This window comes from Panthera pardus, unplaced genomic scaffold (genome assembly GCF_024362965.1).
Source record: "Panthera pardus isolate Hobbes unplaced genomic scaffold, ASM2436296v1 HiC_scaffold_1, whole genome shotgun sequence".
Taxonomy (NCBI): domain Eukaryota; kingdom Metazoa; phylum Chordata; class Mammalia; order Carnivora; family Felidae; genus Panthera; species Panthera pardus.
Window position 1 is genome coordinate 79,843,724 of NW_026526654.1, and position 26,266 is coordinate 79,869,989.

The window sequence follows — 26,266 nt, forward strand, 5'->3', positions numbered from 1 at the left end:
TGATGTACAGAGATGCTTTTGTTATGTAAAATGTGGAATTTAGCCCCTAAAGCCTGGAATGACGAATGATAAAACAAAAAACAAAAAACAAATCCCCCAAATGAAAAACCAAAACACTTGGAATGTCTGGGCTTAAATACAGTCTCAACACTTTCTGCTTGTAAAGCAAATGCTGATCACCTCTTGAAACTCAGTTTAAAATATACGTTTAAAAATACCACTGCAAAATGACCATCTTCTTCTATTCTCTAACGTTTCAAATCCTTGGGCTCATATTATAATGGACAATGTCTGAAAGCGAAATGAACAATCAACAAATAAGACATACTATGATTACGTAAGTGAGAAAGTAGAAGCCAGATTCTAATGGTTTGAGACAGTGGCTGCTATGATATGACTGGTTCATTTTAAACAATATTCTGGAATAAGCAAAACACATTCTCAGGCACGTGATAACTATATGCAGAAAAATCACATTAATTCATCTGCCCAAAAAGCAAGAAACGTCTTTTCCCTAAGAGCAAATATGACAGAGGCATCTCATTATCCGAACACATAGAGAGATATTATACATTACTAGCCTGTGAAGTAACGACTGACCCTTACATCTTTATATCCATGTCAATTGTACTAATAGTATTTTCATGCCTATAATTTCCCTTTATCCACACAGCATTCTGAAGTACACTGGGTGAGCATTTCCCTCCACGTTTTACAGTTCATTTTACAGTTCAAGACACAGAAGAAAGATGCTTGCTCTCTGACTTGTTTAAGGGTATAGAGCTGGCTTGTAGCAGAGGCTGAACTGGGATAATTATCTTTTCACATTGTTCTGTAAGTCACGAGGAAGTCGAAGTTGGGATATAACCATTTACCCACAAAGTGTGATTTAAAAAGTAAAAATCTTGGGTCTAAATAGTAAACTAAATACTAAAATCTATGCTTACCATTATTGGACCCAGTTTTTAAGGAAATTAGTACCTTTAAGTTCTTAGAAAAGTTCCTGGCAGGGGAGCCTGGGTGGCTCAGTTGGTGAAGCATCTGACTTCAGCTCAGGTCACAATCTCATGGCTCCTGAGTGCAAGCCCCCCATCAGGCTTTGTGCTGACTGCTCAGAGCCTGGAGCCTCTTTTGGATTCTGTGTTTTTGTCTGTCTCTGCCCCTTCCCTGCTTATGCTCATGCACTGTCTCTCTCTCTCTCTCAAAAATAAATAAACATTAAAAAATTTAAAAAAAAAGTTCCTGGCAAAGAGTAAGTGCTTGATAAATTCTAATATTCCTATTCATGCTTCTTTCTCACGGGGTGAAAGAGCATTTTTATTCACTCCTCAAATTTCACAAAGCAATCTTTTGATTTCCTCCAAACACCAGACTCTTGGCTTCCTCCTGACTTGCAGAATCCAGAGCAGAGCATCGGGACAAAACAGGGACTGGGAGTCAAGAGGCCCTTTTACTAATAGGTTCTATGGCCTTGGATGAGTCACTTAAACTCTCTCAGCTCCTTCATGTGACAGACGCTGAAAACACTTGACGTACCCATGGCACTATTTGTTTTGAAGAAAAAAAAAAAAGCTACGTGTGAAAACACTGACAACACCATCCTGCAAAGTCTTTCCACATAAGCTATTACTTCAGACTTTCACCTGGTAGTACTTGCTAGGAAGGAGACTGGCTACTTGAAGGCAGTTAGATCATTCCCACTGCCAGAAGCTTCTCCATTACCTGCGCAATGAACTGGATGATTTTCACAAAGATGTTCAGAGGCATATCCCTTGGCACCACACCACGGGACCCTTTGGGGAAAAGTGTTGTGATGATGGTTATAAGACGGCTGAAAGATAGGGAGAAAAAAAGAGAACACAAGCAAGATTGGCTGAGCTCCAGTCCTGTAAGTGAAAACGGCAGATGTTTGATCTTATCTAAGTATCAGAGAGAATTCAGAAAAAGAAAACAAACCACTTCATCCCTTTTTCATCAGCATAATTACTCTATCAAGTTTTTCTGCAAAACTAAGGGCAGTGGGAAGATTATAGCCGTGTGCTTTGTTAACACGGTGAAGGCAATCTTGGCCGTGGAAGCTTGCCGTCCTAGTAGAGTCCGAAATTTCTGTAATGGCTGCTGAGCTACTGACTAAGCAAAGACTGAAAATGTCCTTAGGACTTAGATCTTTTAGAAAGTGTCAACTTTGAATAGTTTCTACTTTGGTTAGTATAGGTAGCAGTAAAACAAAACACCCTCTTTATTGGCTGAGTAATGGTTACCATTAACTCAGTGAGGTAGTTACCATTAACCCAAACCAGATCCTTACCTCTGAGTAGCTGTGTTGCTTTCACATTTAATTCGAATCATGTAAACCCAGAGTAATCTGTATAGAGATTCCAGTGCAACCCGAGCCATCTTGGGGTCTTTATTCTGCAACAGAAACCAGCATGTAAGATAGCATTAGATTTAAGATTTAATTAATATTACATGGTAAAAAAAAAAAAAAAGATTAAATGGTACTGTATGGAATGTATGGAGATTATTCTTTTCTGAATGGCTTAGAAATGCAGGGCCCCTACAAGGCACTGCATCATCTGGGATTTATGGGGTATTTGCATCTGGGTGTCCACTGTGTAAATAATCTATGAGGAAGGATCCAAATAGCCATGAGGGCAGGGCAGAGTGGTTCTGGGGGAAGTCATGTCATTCTCTCTTTGCCAAGGTGAATACTTGAAATTGCCTTCTTCCTCCAGCCCTAGGGAACCTGCATTCTCTAGCACTAAGAGAATAATTAATCTCTTCTTTCTAGTGTTGATTATGCCCTTGTAAACATTGTTTTTGTTTTGATTCCCCAAGTTCCCTACCTACCCCCCCCCCCCCCACTGCCTGAATCTAATTACCCACCAACATTTATTGAGATGAATGTGTACTAGGCACTGCGTTAGAACATGGGATATAGAGATAAAAGATAATCCCTTTCCCTAAATTGTTTACAACCTCTGGGGGATGGGAGATGGATAAAAAGCAATCAACTCTAAGGCAGTAGAAAAAACTGGTAGGCACAGGAGCTAAAGAATGAAAACAGAAAAAAAGACAAGCTATGGCAAGCTCAAGGAAGGTCAGGAAAAATTTTAAGGGGCACATGAAAACTCAGATGAACTTTAATCCAATCATTTACTCATGTGTTCATTCAACAAACATTTGAGTGGCTACAGTGGGCCAGGTACTGTGCTTGGCACAATATGAAACTTTGCACGGTGTAAAAGGATGATGGGAAGGGAGAGCGTGTGGAAGCTAAGACTGCTGAAGAAGACCAGTCATGTCTCACACCCTGGCAATAGTTTGTATTCCAGTGCCTAGGGCCAGATGAAGGAGCAGGGGCTGATGAGGGTTATGAGGAAGGCAAGGGTGATGTGTGGGACCCTGCATGCCAGGTTAACAAAGGGGACCAGGGTTCTCCTGATGGTGACAGGAAGCCACTAAGATCAAGGAGACCACGGAAGAAGTCCCCACACCTTGCGGAAAGGAACAGAGGCAGACCAACTGTGACAGAGCTGCTGGCTTCTGGGTAATAACAGGCCAGAGAGGAAGCAACGGATTCTTTCCTTACTGTCCTGTCTTAATCTAATCATATTCCTCTTGATTTAAAAATCATGCACTGGATAGTTTCCCTGATGCCTGTGGGATCCAGGTAACATTTCTTGGCATGGCATAACTGACCGGTCAATATGTAGCTCTAATCTACCTTTTCTGCCTCCATCCTGCTTTTCCCCCACAAGCTTCCTCAACTGTAGCTAGGCCATGTTCATTCCATTTCCATGTCAAGAGTGGGTTCCTTCACCCCTTGCCCCTGCCTCCTTCTTTTCTATCAGGTGAACCCTACTCCTTCACAGTCAACTTGAACATCCCCTCTTTTGTGCAGGCTTCTCTGTTCCTCCCCAGGGTCCTCAATCTCATACCATTAAAGCTAATTATTCTGTCCTGAATGTCTTCTGACCTTCAAACAACCTCTAGCAAATGGTCTTGTTTAGATGTCGGAAAGGAAGGGGCATTATTTACTGTAATATCTATTAGAATTCCTGCCATTCTTCAAGGGGTCGATAAATGTTTCCTAAACCGTGTTTAAATGTCACTTTTAACTGTCTTACAAGTTTTTTGCTCTTACGTTACTTCTCTTCCCTTACTTATTTATCTTGTCATAATTGTCTTAGCTGTTTTATTCTTAGTGTAGATAATATGGTACTGATTTTTGTAGAATTCATAAGTGTTTAGACATAAAGTTTATTTTTAGGCTATTTATGTAAATAAATTTTATGGAAAAGACTATAGAGAGTAGTTTTTTAGATTTAGGAAAAGTGGATTTCTTATGTCAAATTTTTGGTGTGATCATTATTATAAAATTCTAAATTTCTACATGCATTTAGGTCTGTTTTTAGAATTTTATTAGTCTGTCCATTCCTGTGCTAATACCACATCATTTTCAGTTTAACATGTGTTTTATTACTAGATTATACACCTGAACTAATATTACACTGTATGTTAACTAACTGGAACTTTTCTAGCTCTAGGGAAAAAAAGGCCCCGACTTTTTTTTAAGGCCCCACCTTTTTTAAAGCATACATTTATATACAAAGGACAATTTTTTGCTTGCTTGATTTGCCTGTTTGGTTACATAAAGAAACTTTAAGTAAACGACTAAACTGTAAAGTTGCATTTAAAATATTCCATCATTAAAAAACTGGGGTTATTGTGTTTTTCTAGATTTTAAAAATTTTTAATTTTTTTTTAAAGTTTACTTATTTATTTTGAGAGAGAGGGAGGGAGGAAGGGGGAGAGAGAGAGAGACAGAGAGAGCATATAAGCAGAGGAGGGGCAAAGAGGATGCCAAGCAGCCTTCTTGCTGACACCACACAGAGCCCAATCTGGGACTCAAACTCATGAGCTGTGAGATCACAACCTGCGCTGAAATCAGGAGTCGGACACTTAAGCGACTGAGCCACCCAGGCATCCCCTTCCTTAAGGGACTTCTAATCACCTCCTGGACGTCTCAGTTCCATGATGTGGTACATGAGGGGGCCTTTGGCAATCTGGCTCCCCCATTACTACCTCCTAGGTTTGGTGCACCCCGTGTCATTACATCCCTTCTGCAATTTCCTAAATGCCTCACATGCCTTCCTACCCCTGGTCTATTTGGAAAACTTCTATTCCCTGGCGAGATTCAGTTAGGTGTTATCTCCTCTGTTAAATCCTCTATTACAACAACTATTTCTCCTCCCCTGCCCCCCCACCCCCTGCAGAGAGACTGCCAAGTGCCTCTACTCTCTGCTTCCAGAATGTTGTTCTACCCCTTTACGTTTCTTACCAGACTGTGAACTCCAGAATTTTGGTTTGTTCATTTTTGTGTCCTCAATGACTGCCATACAACAGGCTATCAGTAAACATCAATGTAAAAAAAGCAGACTGTGAGTAGTTGCAGAACAACTTGATGCATAAGCAAGATGTCTTTATCTAGAACCTATACAAGGAGGCAGTTTGACACAGTGGCATAGAACCATCCTGAACTTACCTCCTCCTAAGGACACAACAAATCTATAGCTACATATGGAACAGTTCCCTCTGGAAAGCACCTGAGAACTAGCTGAACAGCTACTTTACAACAAAGGGTAAAAGAGCCACGTCAGGACAGGTAGGAGAGGCAGATACATGGTCTTGACCAAAAAACCCTACCCTCAGAGTGGTGACCCGCCACGGGGAGGGGTCTCATGAATAAGGAATTCCTCCCTGAGGAGCATGGAGTTTGTTTCCACATTAGCCACCCCATCCCTTGGGACCTGCATCAGAGAAATGAGCCCCCCAAATGTGTCACTTGGAAAATGAACAGGGCTTATATCCACGAGAGCAATAGGGCAGTAGGGAAAGAGAGAGTTTCTGCTCTTAAAAGGCTCACATGCAGATTCACTCTCCCTGGGACCCCGTGAAAAAGCAGCAGTCAGAGAAGAGCCTAGACCATATGTGAAGAAGATAAAGTTGCTGATATTAAGGCACGTGTTAGAAGGGCAAAAGACTGTTGGGACTCTGCCTCGGGATGGAGGCACTGGTGGGTGACATTTTTACCTTCTTTCTCTACCTTGCTGGTGCTGGCACTGGGAAGTACTATTTTTGCACTCACTCTAACCAACCAGTGGCAACTCCCATCCCCCATGCCACTGCTTTGGATTTGCACCTCTTGTGTTGCTCCTATAATGTCGCCCCTGTGCCCCTTGACCTACCAAAGCCAGCATGCATGCACAGCCCACACAAGGGGATGCCCTTGAGTTTTAGGCTCTGGTGGCCAGGGGGATAGCATTTGTAGACCCTATGAGTCTTAAACAACCAGAGAGACAGTTCCAGAGACAACCAAGAGCTAGGGCAAAGTTAAATATTAAGGTTCATTGCTTACATAGGGCCACCCCCTTAAGACTGGGTGAGATAGCTATTTTGCCTAACACATAGAAACAAACAGAGAGAGTCAAGCAAAATGAGGAAACAGCGGAATATATTCCCAACAAAAGAACAAGATAAAACCCAGGAGAGAAAAAAAAAAAAACAAAAACAAAACTTTACTGAAATGGAGATACATAATTTACCTGATAAGGAGTTAAAGTAATGGTCATAAAGACGCTCACTGAACTGAGGAGAAGAATGGATGCACACAGGAAGATTTCAACATAGAAGAAAAATAAGAAAAGATCAGAAAGTCCCAAACAGAAGTCACAGAGCTGAAGAACACAACTGACTGCACTAAAAAATATATTAAAAAGGTTTAACAGCAGACTAGATGAGGCAGAAGGAAGAATCAGTGATCTGGGAGACAGGGCAGTAGAACTCACCCAAATAGAAAAGCAGAAAGAAAAAAATAATTAAAAAAAAATAAAGATAGCTTAAGGGACCTATTAGACAACATCAAGCAGAATATAGGGCTTCCAGGAGGAAGAGAGAGAGAGAGAAAGGGGCAGAAAACTTATTTCAAGAAATAATGGCTAAAAACTTCCCTAAAAAACTTCCAAACAAGACTATTGTATGCAGCAAGATTATCATTTAGAATTAAAAAAGAGATAAGGATTTCTGCAGACAAGCAGAAGCTAAAGGAGTTCATCACCACTGAACTGGCCCTAAAAGAAATGTTGAAGAGACTGCATTAAGCTTAAAACTAAGGGCACACTAATTAGTGATAAGCGAACACATGAAAGTAAAAATCTCACAGGTAAAGGTAAATATATAGTAAAAAAAAAAGTGGACTAATCACTTATAGTTAGTATGAATGTTAAAAGACAGTAAAATAACGATATACTAATTACTTAAGGGATACACAGAGATGTAAAATGTGACATCAAAAACACAAAAATGCAGAGTTTTATAATGCATTCAAACTTAACTTGCTATCAACTTAAAATAGACTGTTAAATATATAGGCTGTTGGATGTGAGTCTCATGGTAACCACAAAGCAAAAACCTCTAAAAGATACATAAAAGATAATGAGGGGCATTGGGGTGGCTCAGTCAGTTAAGCTTCTGCCTCTTGATCTCGGCTTAGGTCATGATTTCACGGTTCATGAGATTGAGCCTCACATCGGTCTCTGCACTTACAGCACGGATCCTGCTTGGGATTCTCTCTCCTCTCTCTCTGCCCATCCCCCACTTGCGCTCTCTCTCTCAAAATAAATAAACTTAAAAAGATAATGAGAAAGGAATCTAAGCATAACACCACAGAAAGTCATCAAATCGCAAGGGTAAAAAGCAAGAGAAGAAGGGAACAGAGAGAAACTACAAACAGCCAGAAAAAAATTAATAAAATAACAGTAAGTACAGACCTATGAGCAACTACTTTAAATGTAAATGGACTAAGTGTGCCAATCAAAAGACATAGGTTTGTTGAATGGATAAAAAACCCAAGACTCATATATGCTGCCTATAAGAGATTCACTTTAGATGTAAGGACACGTACAGACTGAAAGTGAAGGGATGGAACAAGATTCCATGCAAACAGAAACCAAAAGAAAGCTGGGGTAGCTGTCCTGACATCAGACAAAACAAACTTGAAAATAAAGACTATAATAAAAGACAGAGAAGGGTATTACATAATGACAAAGGGGGTCAATCCAACAAGAAAATACAACATCCGTAAATATTTATACACCCAACATACAAGCACCTAAATGTATAAAATGAATATTAACAAACCTAAAGGGAGAGACTGACAACAACACAATAGTAAGTAGGGAACTTTAAAGCCCCACTTACGTCAATGGATAGATCACCTAGACAGAAAATCAATAGGGAAATATTGGCTTTAAATCACACATTAGACTTTAAATGGTACATTACACTAGATGGACTTAATAGATGTATACAGAACATTCTTTCCCAAGTCAGTAGAAAACACAATTCTACTCAAGTGCATGTGGAACATTTGCCAAGAGAGATCATACGTTAGTCCACAAAACAAGTCTAAATAAATTTAAGAGGACTGAAATCATATCAAGCATCTTTTCCAACCATAGTATGAAGGTTAAAACCAATTACAAAAAGAAAATTGGAAAAGTCACAAATATGGGGAGATTAAGCAGCATACTAATGAATAACCAATGAGTCAATGAGGAAATCAAAGAAGAAATTAAAAAAATACCTTGAGACAAACAAAAATGGAAATACAATGTACCAAAATCTATGGATACAACAAAAGCAGTTCTAAGAGGAAAGATTATATTGATATAGGCCTATCTCATGGAACAAGAGAAATATCAGATAAGCAATCTAACTTTAAACCTAAAGTAACTGGACAAGAAGAACTGTCAAAGCCCAAAGTTATCAGAAGGAAGGAAATAATAAAGATCAGAGTGGAAATAATGAGATAGCGACTAAAAGATATAGAGAAGATCAATGAAACTAACAGCTGGGTCTTTGAAAAGATAAACAAAATTGACAAGCTTTTGCGCTAGACTAAAAGAAAAATAGAGAGGGCTTAAATAAACAGAATCAGAAAATAAAGAGGAGAAATTGCAACTGATACAAAAGAAATACAGAAGATCATAAAGGACTATTATGAACAATTATATGCCAACCACTTAGACAACATACAAGAACTAAATTAATTCCTAGAAACATACCATCTTCCAAAACTGAATCATAAATAGAAAAATCTGAACAGACCATTACTAGTAAGGAAACTGAATCAGTCATAAAAAAACTCCCAACAAAGAGAAGTCCGGGACCGATGGCTTCACTAGTGAATTCTACCAAACCTTCAAAGAAGGTTTAATAACAATCCTTCTTAAACTCTTCCAAAAACTTGAAAAGAAGGGAATACTCTCAAACTCATTTTATGATGTCAGCATTACCCTGATACTAAAACCAGACAAGAACACAACAACAACAAAAAAGAAAGTTACAGGCCAATATCCCTGATGAACATAGATGCAAAAATCCTCAACGAAATATCAGCAAACTGAATTCAACAAGACATTTAAAGGATTATACACCATGATCAAATGGGATTTATTCCAGGGATGGAAAGATGGTTCTACATTTGCAAATCAATCAACATGATAAGCCACATTAACAAAATGAGGGATCAAAATCCTCTGACTTCTCAATAGATGAAGAAAAGCATTTGATAAATTCAATATCCATTTATGATAAAAACTCACAACAAATTGAGTATAGAGGGAATGTACCTCGAAATAATAAGGGGCCATATACTGCAAGCCCACAGAATATCATACTCAGTGGTGAAATACTGAAAGCTTTTCCTTTACGATCAGGAACAAGGCAAACACGCTCACTTTCACCACTTTTATTCAACATAGTATTGGAAGTCCTGCCCAGAACAATTAGGCAGAAAAAAACAAATAAAAGTCATCAAAATTGGAAAGGAAAATGTAAAACTATCACTATTTGCAGACAGCATAATTTAATACATAGAAAAACCTAAAGACTCTACCAAAAAGCTTAGAATAAACAAATTCAGTAAAGGTGCAAGGTACAAAATCAAAATACAAAAATCTGCTGCATGTTTAGACACTAACAACAAACTATCAGAAAGTGAAATTAATAAAATAATCCCATTAACAATTTCATCAAAAAGAATAAAATACCTAGGAATAAATTTAACCAAGGATGTGAAAGACTTGTACACTGAAAACTATAAGACATAGATGAAAGAAATTAAAGAAGACACAAATAAATGGAAAGATATTCTATGCTCATAGATTAAAATAATTAATATTGTAAAAATTTACATATTACCCCAAAGTAATTTACAGATTCAGTATAATCTGGATGGAAGTTCCTCAAAACATTAAAAATAGAACTGCCATATGATCTAGCAATTCCTTCTGGGTATTTATCTGAAAAACAAACACACTAATTAAAAAAGATATATGCTCCTCTATTTACTGCAGCATTCTTTACAATAGCCAAGATATGGAAACAGCCTGAGTGTCCATCAATGGATAAATGGATAAAGATAATGGATAAAAGTGGGATATTACTCAGCCATAAAACGAATGAAACTTCGCCATTTGTGATAACATGGGTGAACTTTGAGGGTATTATGCTAAGTGAAATAAGTCGGACAGAGAAAGACAAATACCGTATGATTTCACTTATATTTGGAATCTAAAAAATAAAACTAAATAACAAACAGAACAGAACTCATAGATACAGAGAAGAAATCGGTAGTTGCCAGAGGGGAAGGAGGTGGGGGTGGGCAAAATGGCTGAAGGGCATCAAGAGGTACCAACGTGATTAAAAAACAAGTAAGTCATGGGGATGTAATGCAATGCACAGCATGGTGACTGCAGTCAGTAACTTTGTATTACAAATTTGAAAGTTGCTAAGAAAATAAGAAAAGTTCTTATCACAAGAAAAAAAAGTTTTGGGGGGCACCTGGGTGGCTCAGTCGGTTGAGTGTCCGACTTCGGCTCAGGTCATGATCTCACAGCTTGTGGGTTCGAGCCCCGCGTCTGGCTCTGTGCTGACAGCTCAGAGCCTGGAGCCTGCTTCGGATTCTGTGTCTCCCTCTCTCTCTGACCCTCCCCCATTCATGCTCTCTCTCTGTCTCGAAAATAAATAAACATGCAAAAAAAATTAAAAAAAAATTTTTGTCTGTAACTTTGTATTGCGACAGACGATAACTAGACTTATGTGGTGATGCTTTTGCAATGTATACAAATGATGAACCATTATGTTGTACACCTGAAACTAATATAATGTATGTCAAATATACTTCAATTAAAAACAAAGAACCTACATACAATAGGCAACCTTTGGTATGTAGCTGAAATTAATCTACATGGTTCAATGATATTACTAAACATCTTCTACTTGTAATGGCATTCTGATATTGCAAAAGTGCTTTCACGGGCGCCTGGGTGGCTCAGTCAGTTAAGTGTCCGACTTTGTCTCAGGTCATGATCTCACAGGTCATGGGTTCGAGCCCTGCATTGGGCTCTGTGCTGACAGCTCAGAGCCTGGAGCCTGCTTCACATTCTGTGTCTCCCTCTATCTCTGCCCCTGCCCCCATCATGCTCTGTCTCTCTCTCAAAAAGAAATAAACTTTAAAAAAAATATGAAAAAAAAAGTACTTTCACATACCATGACATTAGTTGAGGGATTTTATCATTGAGACAGACCAAATGACTTGCTCAGAGTCATTAGGCTGGTAAATGACAAGCAGCAATTAGGAACTGACTTCTCCAGGAAGTACTATTTTCTTAGAAACTGGAATGTATATCTGACATGAGGCTTACTGTATCCGGGATTGTTATCAATGCTCTACATATGTTATTAACTCATTTTAATTTTCACAACAATATGAGGTAGATACTGTCATTGTTCTCATTGGGCAGATGAAGAAATCAAGGCACAGGAGGGCTAATAAGTGGCAGTGCTAGAATTTGAACCTAGACTATCTGGTTCTAGTGTCTTCTAAGCATTAATTTTTATATACTGTTTAATATTATATGGTTCAAATATGCTGCTGGCACCCACTAGACTGTACTCTACTGAAAACAGGATTTCCTTCTCAGTGTTTTTGTATGCCAGTAGCAGCTAACACAATAAGGGTTTGATAAATATTTTCAGGATGTAAACATTTTAGCATATGTCTCAAACCACTGATAGCTACCAAAAATCTCCACTTCGAGATCAAAGGACTCTTCTTCCATTGTAATCTGCTTCTCCATTAATTCATTAACAACAATATATTAATTGATTGTGGCTCTGAGGTTACACGGATAAAAGTGTCCAAGAAACTAGTAGGCTTCAGAGTGGATCTTCCCTGTACCCCTTCCCCTCATCTCAGTGCTGGTCACCAACACACTTCACGTGACATGTCAGCTGGCCCAGCATCATGCCCACTTTCCTTAAATTTTGCTTTTGCTTTACTTAAAGCAATTCAGTGTTAGCTGTAACCAGCAGGGAGAATTGAATTCACTGGCAACTTGGCTGGTGACAGGGTCATTTGAAAGACCAATATTTGTCAAGATTCACCCGCTGACCATTGGTACTAAGTCACGTGAGCTTTTTATGAACATGCAAATTTCCTGACTGCACTCAGACATTCTCAATCAGAATTTCTGGAGGTAGGTTTCAAGAAGCAGCATCTGTAACAGGCCACCTTGATGATGCTGTGCATGCTAAGGTCAAGCTCTATTGACAGACTGATAAATAATTTTAGTTGCCTTTTGATCTTGCTATACTCAAATACCTTCTAGTTCTCTCTTCCACTTCAACTAGAGCCATTGAAGTCAATCTATTTTTTTCCGTTGTATTCTCTTGCATATCATAGTCAACCCCTTTCTGCTTTCGGGCATTTCCTTTTGATACTCTGATCATAATTCCCTCATCAATGACCATATTACCCAAAGAACACACATGCTATAATTTAAGGATAAGCTTTAAAACTACTGAGCCAAAGATTTATGATTATTTTCTCTCGTCTGAATAAATAAGGCACTCATGGAAAGTAATATCCTTGTCAGCTGATTACTAATTTTTAAACCCTGTTTATGTGCACTGTTAGAATTTATAAATCCCACTTTGAAATGTGCCTCGGACAGATCTGAAACAGATGAAAAGAGATTTTCTCAAGTTTATAGAAATGAGATTAATATCAAAGCAGAATAACTGCTTCTACAAATTTATTATTTAAAATAGCCAATACTATATCACTTAAAGTTGACATTTACAAAAAGAATAGTAGTTGTTTTAAAATAAATGGTGCCATACATTTTAATGCATTCTACCAAGGGCTGTGGAATCCTTATATATATAAAGATATCATTAATTATCTTACTATTATATGAAAAATTAAAAAAAAGCATTCCTTAAACTTCATTGTGACTATTACACAAATATACGTTACATTCTAATGACAAGTTTCATCAAATATATTTATGGCAGCCATACTGTTTTTGAGACTCTTAATGGAAATCGAGAGATTGAACCTAGATAACCTGGTTCCAGTGTCTTCAAAGCATTATTTTTTCTACTTTGTTTAATATTATATGAAGGCCCATTCAAATATGCTATCGGTGTCTACAAATCCTTGCATACTCCCTCTTCTGCTCCTCCTGATGTATCATTCTGTCACAATATCCTACTTGATTTTATTTACAGCAGTTACTACTCTCTGAATTTTTCTTCTTATATATTTGTTTACTTGTTTGTTGTCTGACTTCACTAAATTACAAGGTCTAAGAGGTCAGAGAGTGTTAGTGTCTTACTCATCACTTACTCCCAGCACTTAGAATAGTGCTTGGTACACACTTGTAAAAAATTGTTGGGGCACCTGGGTGGCTTGGTTGGTTAAGTGTCTGACTCTTGATTTTAGCTCAAGTCGTGATCTCATAGTCATGGAATCGAGACCCCATAGGCTCTGTGCTGACCATGGAGCCTGCTTGGGATTCTCTCTCTCCTCTCTCTTTGCCCATCCCTGCTTTCTCTCTCTCTCTCTCAAAATAAATATATTTATAAATATAAATAAACATTTAAAAAAGTTGTTGACCAACTGATTGACTACATAAATGAATGCATTCAAGTCCTAGCACAAGCAGGACTGAGATGAATGGTAAATCATTTTTAATTCATTCATTCATTCATTCACATGAGCAGTGACTAAGACGAATGAAGAATCATTTAAAAAAATTTTTTTTAATGTTCATTTATTTTTGACAGAGAGAGAGACAGAGCATGAGCGGGGGAGGGGCAGAGAGAGAGAGGGAGACACAGAATCCGAAGCAGGCTCCAGGCTCTGAGCTGTCAGCACAGAGCCCAATGTGGGGCTAGAACTCACGAACCACGAAATCGTGACCTGAGCCAAAGCCAGATGCTTAACCGACTAAGCCACCCAGGCGCCCCAGAATCATTTTTAACTAATTAATTAATTCATTCATTCATCCATTCTTCAGATGAAGTATTGTTATTGGAGAAAAGTATTTAGAAAAACATAAATAATATCAATGAAAGCATTAGGGAGAGCTAGGTGGAGCTAATGACATTGTCATGATGAAACCAGACAATGTATGTAAACCCCCAGCCATTGGCTTGCCTCATAACAGATCTCTAAGTACTGAGAGTTATTGTTGTTATTAATTATATAGTAAGCACATTTTTTAACCTTTAAAGTTTCTTTTATGATTTTGTTTTGTTTTTATAATCTGGACCTCTTAATCATAAAATAAAAAAATTTAAAAAATTTTTCTAATTATGTCCATTTTCAAGGATGGGAAACTAACACATAGGTTTTATGAATCCACATACTTATTATAAATAATACATGTTAAAAGAACTAGTAATAAATGGAGATTCACAACAAAAAAACTAAGTATTATTAAATCAAGTTTCAAAACGTATTTCCTTTTTCCAGAATTAGGTATATTATGGCACATGCGAAGAGAATGTATCGATTTTTAATTGCTCTATACGTTCAGATTCTGCCCTAAAATATATAGAAGAAAAAAGTATTGGTTACTACTAAGCAAGAGTGCTAGTGTTGTGGTCAGAACGTGCCATAAATTGCCCATCACTTTACAACGGTAAATTGCTAATATAGGGTTGACCTACTTAACAACTGTAAATAAAGACTTCAAGTTTGTGTTTCCAAAGCAACCTGCTTCTGACAGACTGACTCGGAAGATAAACCAGGGCACTGACATTAAATGAGCGTTGAATCTGAGAGCTTGTTTACTTTGAAAGCATCATTTTTTTCATGCTCAATCACACTTCTATTCTGCTATATGTCACGCTGCTGCCTTGATGACTGGCGTCTGCAGAACACGTCAAGGATGGCTACCAAGTTCAACGTGTAGGGTTCAAAAAGTGCGTTCATTATACTTAAGCATGTGTAGGGAAGTGGGAGACAAGGTGCGGAAGCATGCCGGGAGCAAAAAGGAGAAAGGTAAATGGGGGGAGACTTGGTCTGGTGGTCTTGATAAAATGATATGGTTGGCGCTAAATGCCATAAAATACTGATGCTTATTTGAGACAAAGTATACTTCTGAAGCCATGGTAGTTTTCCTCGGGTATTTTTCACCCTAGTGAGTATTTATGAGGAGGTTTGGGAAGATTTTCTGTCTATTTATGACATTTAAAAAAAATGTTTTTTAAGATTTATTTTTGAGAGAGAGACAGACAGAACGTGAGTATGGGAGGAGCAGAGAGAGGGAGGCGCAGAACCCGAAGCAGGCTCCAGGCTCCGAGCTTTCAGCACAGAGCCCGACGCGGGGCTTCAACTCACAAACCGCGAGATCATGACCTGAGCCAAAGTCAGACGCCCCACCGACTGAGCCACCCCGGCGCCCCTATTTATGTAAAATGAGACATTTTACAATGGTCTCATTTAATCCCTACTGGGTTTAGTTCTAAATACATGTGATACCATTTTATTTCAACTGTAATCATCAAGGGTCTTTTTCTATCTTTTAGCCTTGGGATGGTGAATTCCAACAGTTTATTACCCATAAGGTAAAATATCATTGCCTTAACTTGGCCTGGTCACTACCTCTTTCATGCTTCATGGGGTCTTGAATCTCTCCAAATGGCACAGGTATCTCTACCGTCAACTTCTATATTCCTGGCTGTCTCTATCATGCATTTTGAAACTTTGTTACATATCCCCCAATGAAATGCTAAGTTCCTGAAGGACAGAGACTCTAGTCTATTTCTAGTTTTTATATAGTTGACTTCCCTTGTCTTTCCCACTTTCAGCAGCATCCCTAGCACCTCACGCAGTGGGCATTTCATACCTACTTGGTGAATTGAATGGAATTCTGAAATTTGGTTCAGTCTCTATATCATTGACTCTATATACCCTTTGTGATCTCATGGCCATTCTCTTAGAAATTCTAAGGCTTGAAATGGTTGCATAAAGATACACCATCAGCTGGCAGCCCCACTTTTCTCTAGGGCCATTCATAACCCTGTTATTAGGACTTTTTGATGGGTTTTGACTAAAGCACCAATGTTTTAACTTCGAGGCAATTATGTTCCAAAGTAAGATTATGCTGCTATCTATCAAAGACACCTACTTTAAACCAAAAAAATTTTTTGGCTTTTTTTGGCCACAACAATAAGTTGTCATGCAAAGTATTATTTTAATTCTAACTAAAATTCATCTCAAATGAACTCAGAATAATGTACACAGAATAATGCACTGTGAACATTCTTAATCATGTCTCTTCTTTGTTTTGAATAAAATGGCCATTTTCTGTAAAGTGTAAATGAACAAAAAATATTTTTAAGTGCAACTAATAACTGAATAAGTTAACGGCGGATCAAACAACAACAAAATGACATTGTGCTGTGTGTTAGAGAGTATTATTGATGCGTAAATCTCTAAATAAAATATTGGAGAGTGGTTATTATATAATAGCTGATAACCCTGAAAAGCTTTTTGTTTTTCAGGATACTTAAAAGCTTAATTCTATATCCACTGCTATTATATTTCACTGCCAAGTGGAAGAAAATAAATGATTCTAATCTTGAATTTCACCATCAGTGCTCAAAACAGCTCTAATGCAGATTATGGTGTAATTATTGTAAATGCCAAAATAATATAATTAATCTTAACCACTTCACTAAATTAAAGTGTCTTAGAACAAAAAAGACAAGGCAACATGTACAAGCACATACAGGGTTGTATAACTAAATACATTTCAAAAATTCTAAAGCAGCAAATATAGACGAGCTTCAAGATTTTTGTGCACCATTGGAAATAACAGGAAAATACACACTGTTTGCATTTATATTAGGGTTGATTTCCATTTAGTTGTCTTTCACCAATAGGTCACTGAAACTTAAACTATGTCTACTACTTAAAAGTTATAAAGCCAATTTTAAAACTATTCATTATAGTAGTTTTAACAGTAGCCTCCTCAGTTTTAGGAACATTGACTTCATTCCTCACATCATCCAGTACTTGTGCTAACTACCTGTAGGGCATTTGTTCAACGAATGCCTCGGGCTGATGGCCTGCCATGTGGCTTGAATAGAACGCCTTCAAATAATCGCGAATAACAGTGACAGGAAATACATGTTCCCTGTGACTAGGGCCAGTCTTCCCACAGAATGGAACTTTCCTCCCAAATATTTTCCTAGACTAGAGGCGGCAGCGGAAGGATGCGGGAGGTATAGCTGAGCTTCTGAAATCAATTCGCATGGTTCTGCCAGTGAAGTTCGGCCTCCCCTTTTTTAATCTGTTTAGATAAAATGCAACAATTGATGCACATAAGAGGGTATTTAATTCTACCCTGAAAGCGATCCTTATTAGAAAAGATTCATTTCCCCAAATCTGAAATGATTTCTCTTATCCTTAGTCTTCTTCTAAAACTGACTATATTTAACAAGGAGAACTCTGATTAATATTTTTTTCGCTATTCCAACAGTATAGGGAAATTGCCCCGCCCACATCGGGAGCCACTCTCAGGAGCACATGTACCAGTCTCAGACGCATATCTAGTTCATAAAAGACTTTTTTGAGCTGACAAATACTAACTTTAAGGTTGGATAAGCAGTTGTTGAGGAAAATGTGCCACCTGTTCAGGAACAGCTGCTTCTGACTGACACAGAGAAGACAGGTCACCAGGGGGTACAGGGCCTGAGGAGAAAGAAGATGCGGTCACGAGCTGATTCATATTTCATCAAATCAGGTAACGCACGTTCTCTGCGATCGCTACCTATCCACCTCCTTCTGTGGGCCAGAATAAACAGGACGCTTCATAACACAACGAGGCCCAGGGGTGCCATGCAGAGGCAGGCATTTCACAAATGCTTTCTGATGATGGTGCGGATGGAATTATCTAGAATTACATGGTGTATAATAGTGTGTAATGTATAATAAGCTTCATGTATAAGTGGAAATCTGATTTACTCATTTAGTCTTCACTTAGGGATTTTAAAAACAAACTCATTAGCTTAGATCACTCTCAATTCTCAGAAAGAAAGCAGGAAGGCACATGAATTTTAAAAATATTATTGGGCTTTTTCCTCATAAACATCTACTAGCTTGTCTTTGTCTTAGAGGTAGGTGTATATATTTTCTTTTGCATGCAATCTTCCTGTAATTAAGGAAGATTCCTCAAAGAAATGTTATTGCATTGGTAAACTCCACCAAGACAAATTTAACCACAGGAGGAATTTGCTTACGACTGAATAAACAGAGGTGCTACTGTGTTTTCCTGCCTAACTGGGCTGGTTTCCCACAGCAACTAAAGGAGACAGAAAAGCTAATGAGCGGCCACCCAAAAAATATATATGCAGAACCCATCGCCATTTTTGCTGAGCCAGATGGCATACACCTTTAGGGCTCCCAAGAATTAAAGCTAGGGAAGATCTAAACAACAATATAACTGGATCATCCATTAGGCTGAATTAGCAAACAAACAAACAAACAAACAAAAAACAAAACAAAAAACAATTGCCATAATGAGAATCATTGTGTAACAATCCACTAGCTTAATATTTTAGTCACTTGGCTTTAAACTGACTTTGAACTACACTACCATTGAGAAGAACTCTAATTCCAGCCAGCAATCTAAAACAAAACAAACTAAAACACAACACAACAAAACAAACAAACACAAAAAACTACTAGTAGTCAGGCACAATGACCACAGAAGTAAAAAATAAGCAAATCTGTCACCCCTGCCAGCAAAGCAACCCTGAATACTCGCTCAAAGAATGGTGGCAATGCTCATACTTTGAAGATTGGCAAAAACCATGTCAGCAAACATCTACCTAAATAACCTACTTCCTTCAAACTATCACAATTATAGCTCATATGCCACGTGTCGATTCATAAACCAGAGTCTTATTCACCACTGAGGGCAACAGGTTGTAGTAATTTAAAAGACTTCTCTGCACCGCTGCTTTTCAGCACAAGACCTTTCCCAAATACTGTTTTCTCAGCCTTCAGAGAATCTTTCCTACGGGCGACCATCTGCCTCCCAACCCTCTTTGCTGCCTGGTTCCATTTGATTTTGAGTATCAGGCTAGGAATCAACCAGTGAAGAGTTGTGGGGATTGAAAAGATAAACTGTTATTATAAACTTTGACTTTTAGATTGGAAAAAATACCCAGAAATAAAAACAAAAATCAAGTTAAGCCAGTCTTGAAAATAAACAACAGAATCTTAAGACGAGAAGGGTCATCTGAGATGACATGGTCTAATCCCCTTATATTACTGCGATTCAGTTATGGTCAATATTAAGTGCAAGATCCAAAGTTTGAAATGCTCCCTCTTTCGGGGGAGGCTGTAGATAAATCTTCCATCTGGGGGGAACCCTTATGACTTTCAAGTAATTTCAGCATAAGAATTTTAGCCTCTGCAATTTTGCATTTTGGATTTTCTCATAGTTACTAACCAACGAATGCTTCTTTCGAGAAGAAAGTTCCAGCGTGGTATCATATAGGCTTTCAACAAAGTTTCTAAGACAGGGAACATTGACTTCATTTTTAACAGCCTAAAACAGAGACCCATGTTAATATTATATTAATTACATTGTTAACTCTCTATCTAATTTGAGGAAATTCTTAAAAATAAAAACATAACTCACGGCAGCAACTGGGACAAGAATTTCAACAAAAAGCCCAGCCAAGGCATGTTTGATATCTTTGTCTTTGACCTCGAGGAAATAATGTGCACATTCCTAGGAAGCAGAAAAAGCATAAAGGAGGGAGAGCAGATTGAGATATGCACATAAATGCACTTAAATTTAAGTAAACAGCTCTTAAATCATACACACTGACATAGCATATTTCATAATCTAGTAAAGAAAATCACTAGATTCCAGCACTTATATTTATGTTCAAAATGGCCCCGGGGCACGTGAGTGGCTCAGTTGTTAAGCATCCGACTTCAGCTCAGGTCATGATCTCGCAGTCCGTGATTTTGAGACCTGCGTCAGGCTCTGTGCTGACAACTCAGAGCCTGGAGCCTGCTTCAGGTTCTGTGTCTCCCTCTCTCTCTGCCCCTCTCCCGCTCGACGTCTCTCTGTCTCTCTCTCTCTCAAAAAAATAAATAAATAAAAATAAAAAAAAATTCAAAATGACCCTAATGACATTTTGCAAGACTGGTGTCCTCCTATTTCTATCTCAAATCACTTTGCTGAAAGGACAAAGCATCTATAACCAGTGAGCAGATATTCATCCACTGACTTCTTGGTTGATTCATTCAGACATTCATTGCTGACAAATTTCTATTGACCATCTACTGTGTGTGGGGCCCTGGGTCCTTGATTAACCCACAAACACAGATCTCCAGAGAAGGTAAACATGGGAAGAGAGGCAGAAGATATTAAACTTATTTTAGGCCCTGTGACAGCCCCAGGCACAGAGCTGTTTACTTCTTAGCTCTGACATTTTAGGTGTGTTTATTATTCAGATAGTTTCATAAGCAAGTCTGGAATGCTTCCCTTCTTCCCACCACCCCCTCTCCCCAACCCTACCCCCAGACAAGAAACCTTTAGAATAGCTCCTCAAGTAAGGAAGTCTTTTGCCTGTGGCCTACTATCTATGAAAGAGCTGTTTTGTTGTTTTGTTTTGTTTTGAGACAGAATGAGCTGGGAGAGGGGCAGAGGGAGAGAGAGAGAATCTTAAGCTGGATCCACGGTCAGCTCAGAGCCTGATGTGGGGCTGGATCCTATGACCCTGGGATCATGACCTGAGCCAATATCAAGAGTCGGACTCTCAACCAATTGAGCCACATAGGTGCCCCCATGAAGGCTACTTTTGGTGGCCCAGAGAATCATTTGTTAGGAAAGCCGATCTGTTTAGAATCCAACTAGCCCTTTTCTCCTTCCTGGCCTTTTTCATAATAACTTACGATGCTATTCATTAGGTATTGTTTTCATGGAAGGGTCCAAGGCTACACGTATTTGTGATGATATGTTAACATCTATATTAGCTATTATATTTATTTTCAGTCAACATTGGGACCATTGCCAACACAAGTTACTAAAATCCCTCGTCTATCAATTCTATATTTAGATATCAATGCAAGATAGGCATTGCCAACATGGAAAGTCATGGTTTCTGGAATTGTGGCCCTTTTCCTACATTACTTTGTATATGTGTGTAAACACTCTTGCAAATCGTCATTCAAATACATAGTTACATGAATTATTCACATGAGAGAGGGATAAAAATAGTTAACAGTTAGTAAGTACTTACCATGTGCCTCCTCAGAGCCACCTTCTAAGGTTATTGCCACCATCACCACTTGGCACTAAGGTAGGTGAGGCTGGGAGGGCTTAAGCGTGACTGGGCCAAGGTCACAGGGCTGGTAAGTGCTACAGCTTGATTTCAAACCCAAGAAGTTTGATACACAGCCCATATTCTTTCTTTAAAAAATAGCTTTACTCAGACACAGTCAATATAACATGCAATTCACTCATTTAAAGTATACAAACCAATGGCTTTTAGTACATAGTTGTACATTTATCACAACAAGTTTAGGACCTTTCCACTCTCCTCCAAAGAAACTTTGCGCCCTTCAGTAGTTATCTCCAACCTCCTTATCCATACCCCTTCCTCCAACTCTTCATACGATCACTAATCCACTTTCTGTGTCTATGGATTTGCCTATTCTGGACATTTTGTATAAATGGAATCATACAATATGTGGCCTTCGGCATCTGACTGCTTTGACTTAGAGTATTGTTTTCAAGGTACATCCGTGTTGTGGCATGTTATTAGTACTTCATTCCTTTTCATGGCCAAATAATATTCCCTTTATGGATCTGCCACAATTTGTTTATCTATTCATTGGTTGATGGACATTTGGGTTATAGTCACTTCTTTGTTATTATGAATAATGAATAATGTTATTATGAATAATAACATTTGCCTTCAAGTTTTTGTGGGGACATATATTTTTCTCTTGGATATATACCTAAGGTTTAACAATTGAGGAACTGCTAAACTGTTTTCCAAAGTTGTGTGATTTTATATCCCCACTAGTGTATAAGTGTTCCGATTTCTCTACATCTCACTCACACTTGCTGTTGTCTGTCTTTTTCATTATTAGCCGCTTTAGTGGGTATGAAGTGGTATAGCCTCCATTCATAATCCCTATATATAAGCTCTTTATTGATAAAGACCCTCACTAAATCCAATTCACAGCAGCATCAGAGAGAGTTTTATAAATTCTCCTAGAGCTGCGTGTTCTGCAAAATCCACGCTAGCAACAATTCTTTTGTCAGTACATAATGAGGAACACTGCGTAATTGACACTTACACCTGTATGGTTTGGTTGATTTAAAAAAGAAAACCTGATTCTCTCGTATAGTAGGAATAAAAAGTTTCTTCCCTAAAGTTCTGATGCCTATGAACACTAACATAGCCACCTCAATGCTATCAGGTATAAAAAGTAAAAAGATCAGCTACATTTTATTCATAGATCGATATGCAGCTGAGGAGTAAAAAAGAAAAAAAGTCAACATATACGACATTCCACTCTACAGCCTCCTGCAAAGAGGATATGAAAGTTTAAAAGTGAAATTATCTGCCTGAAATTCTATTACTGGGGATACAAAGCACGTTGTAAATTGCTGAGGCAAAGGCAGGACTCTTTCCACATTGACAAGCAAATGACTTGGAATCAGGTCCATCATTCTGATGAAGGGAGTTGCTCAGGGTGAGGGCCCCGTGGTTCTCCTGCCCAAGACATTACCTACCTGCATAAACTGAAGAGAGGCCTCAAAGTCCTCCACTGGATACATCTTAATTCGAAAGAATTTCATCCCCATTATCAAGCTGATAATACTCTGAACGACATATGGGCTCTGCTCTTTGTGCCGTAATTCTTTTAGCTCTGCCATAAATTTCTTCTTTACAGCAGGGAATCTAAGAAGAGAACATGAGTGACTTCTCAAATCATGGGTACAAAAGTGACTGTAATGGAGGCCTCCAGCATCTAGGAGTGATGGGGGCACAGCAACAGCGTTCCTTTGAATCAGGTGAAGTACATGGCTGCCATTTTGTAAGGATTCGATATTGGGGATTTGGCAAAGAGTGCAATCTTCTCCTTTCTTCTCTTATTCTCATAAGATGCTCAACATTTCCTTCAGTCAGGGAGAAGATCCAGGGCTATTTAGACGCTCTCAAAATGGTCTAGCTCTTAAATTGAGCACGAAAAAAAGCTTCTTTTCCTCAGGCGTAGCAATTTCCCACATACTTGCAAACTCCAATGGCCTAAAGTATCCAATTTTAAGCATCTGAGCAATATCACAGCCAGCTATTTCTGACAATGACAGCAAATAATGCCAAGACATAGTCCCAATCCATTTCCAAAGTTTTCTGTAGTTGTTTCTTTTATAGTTTTAGGTTAATGATTGCTGAAAAAATTATTTTCAGGTTGAAGGAAAATCTACTAATGAAAAAATAGAAATCAAATCTGAAAGACGAATAAGCTTTCTACTACCTGCGTGGGATGTTAGAATCAAAGAGACGCAGTCTGCAAGGAATGTAAGGTATCTGTATTATTTGAAAGGAAAATGTTAATATTTAATAATATTAATTATAACATTATCATACAGGATTAAAACAATAGATCCTAAGAGGATGGAAAATAGTAGCAGTTCTTCGAAGCACCTAAGGTAGAGGAATATATACACAGAAGTTATCCAAACTACTTCTGAAATGGCTGGTTAAGAAAACAAGGAAAGCCTTCTAAAACTCATTGTATTTCGCTTCCTGAGACGATCAGCCTGTGGTTCTACATATGTGAAAAGGTCAATTAGGAGTGAGGCATGATTAAAGAGGGTTATTATATTATGAAAGTTGAAGGCCCAGTAATGGAATCTGAGAAGGTTGAAACAACAACGTTGGACACCTCAATGTAGAAAGTTTGGGACAAATAAAGTAGGCTGTAAACACAGACACTGTTTTACCAGAAGGCAGTACAAGAGGTGTGTGATTGGCAAGTCGGTGTAAGAGGCTTAGAGAGAGCTGGCAATTTTCTAGTTCTCGGCTTGGGTACAGGAAGTTACATGACGCTCATTTGGTAACAGTTTGTGAAAACTGTATTTTTCTAAACCAATTTATGGATTTTTTTTCTCATGTTTGCTCCATATATTTCACAATAAAAAAGGTTTGTAAGAGGGCAACGGAGCAGAAAATATAAACTCCAAATTCCAGGGCCATCTCTCTTTTCTACTTCTTCTAGAGGAGGAAAACAATCTGATGCTGAGGACAGTGACAATGGCAGCAACAAGCAGATATCCAGCATCCATGATATGCCAAGCACAGTTCAGTGAACCCTACATTTCGTCTTCACAATTACTTAATCCTTGCAACTCGAGCAGGGCACTATTATTATACCCTCTTCACAGACAAGGGAACTTGAGGCTGAGATTTCTTAATGTGATAAAGTCGCACAGCTGATAAATGGCACAGCCAGGGTTTCCAGCCAAATGTCTGGCTCTAGAGTCCCAGTGCTTAATCTCCGTGCTATGTTATGTCTAGGCCAGTGGTTCTCAAAGTGTGGCCCTGGGATCAGCAGCAGCAGCATTGTGTGGGAACTTGTGAGGAACAGGCTTTATCTGGCCCACGCCACGCCTATCGGGTAAGAAACTCCAGGGGTAAATTCCAGTAATCTCGTTCAACCAACCGTATAGGTGATTCTGATGTGCTAAAGTTTATGATGCACTGGTCTAGACTAGGAATAACAATAAGGTATATTTGTAAGATGTTTAATATTTTAGGGGCGGTTGTCTCAGTCGGTTGAGCGTCTGATCTTGGCTCAGATCATGATTTCACAGTTCATGAATTTGAGCCCCACATCGGGCTCTGTGCTGACAGCTCGGAGCCTGGAGCCTGCTTCAGATTCTGTGTCTCCCTCTCGCTCTGCCCCTTCCCCACTTGTGCTCCGTCTCTCTCTCTTTCTCAAAAATAAACAAATAAAAAATTAAAAAAAGATGTTTAATATTTGATGCACATTATACTCCTTTTACTTTCACAAAAACCCATTGAGTCAGGCAGTGAATGCATTCCCATTTTACAAATGAAGAAACATATTTGGAAGATCGACATGACAAAGACGACTCAAACCCAGGTCTTCTGACATAAAGTCCAGGAATTTCCACCATACTCCAGCTGCCTTACATGGTCATGAACTATGAAATATAGTTGCTGCCCTAAGAACAGTGTATAGTTTGTTTGGGAATATAAAACGATGTAGAACTGGCCATGAGTCATGCAAATAATAACAATAATAATAATAACAATAATAATAATAGTTTGTGAGGTGTGTTCACAAGTATCTGACCCTTTGCTCAAATCTTGCTGATCCTTCTGGGAGGTGGAATGCTAGACTAGATCACTTTCTCATTTCACATTGCCTTTTATGTGAATAATACACTTAAAGAGGCTCCAAGGCGAGGAGAAAGGGCTCTTTCCAGCTGGAAAATTAGAGGAGATTTGGGGGGATTTGAGTTGAGGTAAAGGATGAGACTTTATGCAGCAACGAGAAAGGGTGGGAGGCAGAGTTGGTGTGGCAAAGCAATGGAAGGGACACTTTCAATCAAGATTATATAAATTTATTAATTCGCAACTGGTTTTTAAAAATTATGTGTTTATTCAAGTTATTTCCAAACACTAAAAAAACCCTATTAATGACTTTTTAAATGTTTGTTTATTTATTTTGAGAGATAGAGACAGCGGGGGAGGGCCAGAGAGAGGGAGAGAGAGAGAATCCCAAGCAGGCTCTGTGCTGTCAGCACGGAACCCAATGTGGGGCTTGATCCCA

At 38.5% G+C, this 26,266-nt stretch overlaps 1 protein-coding gene across 8 annotated transcripts in view; it reads right to left on the reverse strand.

Annotated features, from left to right (window-relative positions):
* The window catches only part of FRY (FRY microtubule binding protein), a 441,494-nt gene that overhangs the window by 139,768 nt on the left and 275,460 nt on the right, over window positions 1-26,266 (reverse strand). For 7 of the 8 annotated variants that reach the window (XM_053900511.1, XM_053900505.1, XM_053900498.1 and 4 more), the window contains 6 exons: window positions 23,196-23,364; window positions 20,076-20,168; window positions 19,884-19,982; window positions 18,017-18,118; window positions 2,309-2,412; window positions 1,723-1,831 (listed from right to left, as the gene is read on the reverse strand). The exons of the other annotated variant lie outside the window; for it this stretch is intronic. In XM_053900511.1, coding sequence (XP_053756486.1) covers window positions 1,723-1,831; window positions 2,309-2,412; window positions 18,017-18,118; window positions 19,884-19,982; window positions 20,076-20,168; window positions 23,196-23,364 — 676 coding nt within the window. The remainder of the gene's footprint in view (window positions 1-1,722; window positions 1,832-2,308; window positions 2,413-18,016; window positions 18,119-19,883; window positions 19,983-20,075; window positions 20,169-23,195; window positions 23,365-26,266) is intronic. 8 annotated transcript variants of the gene reach the window in all.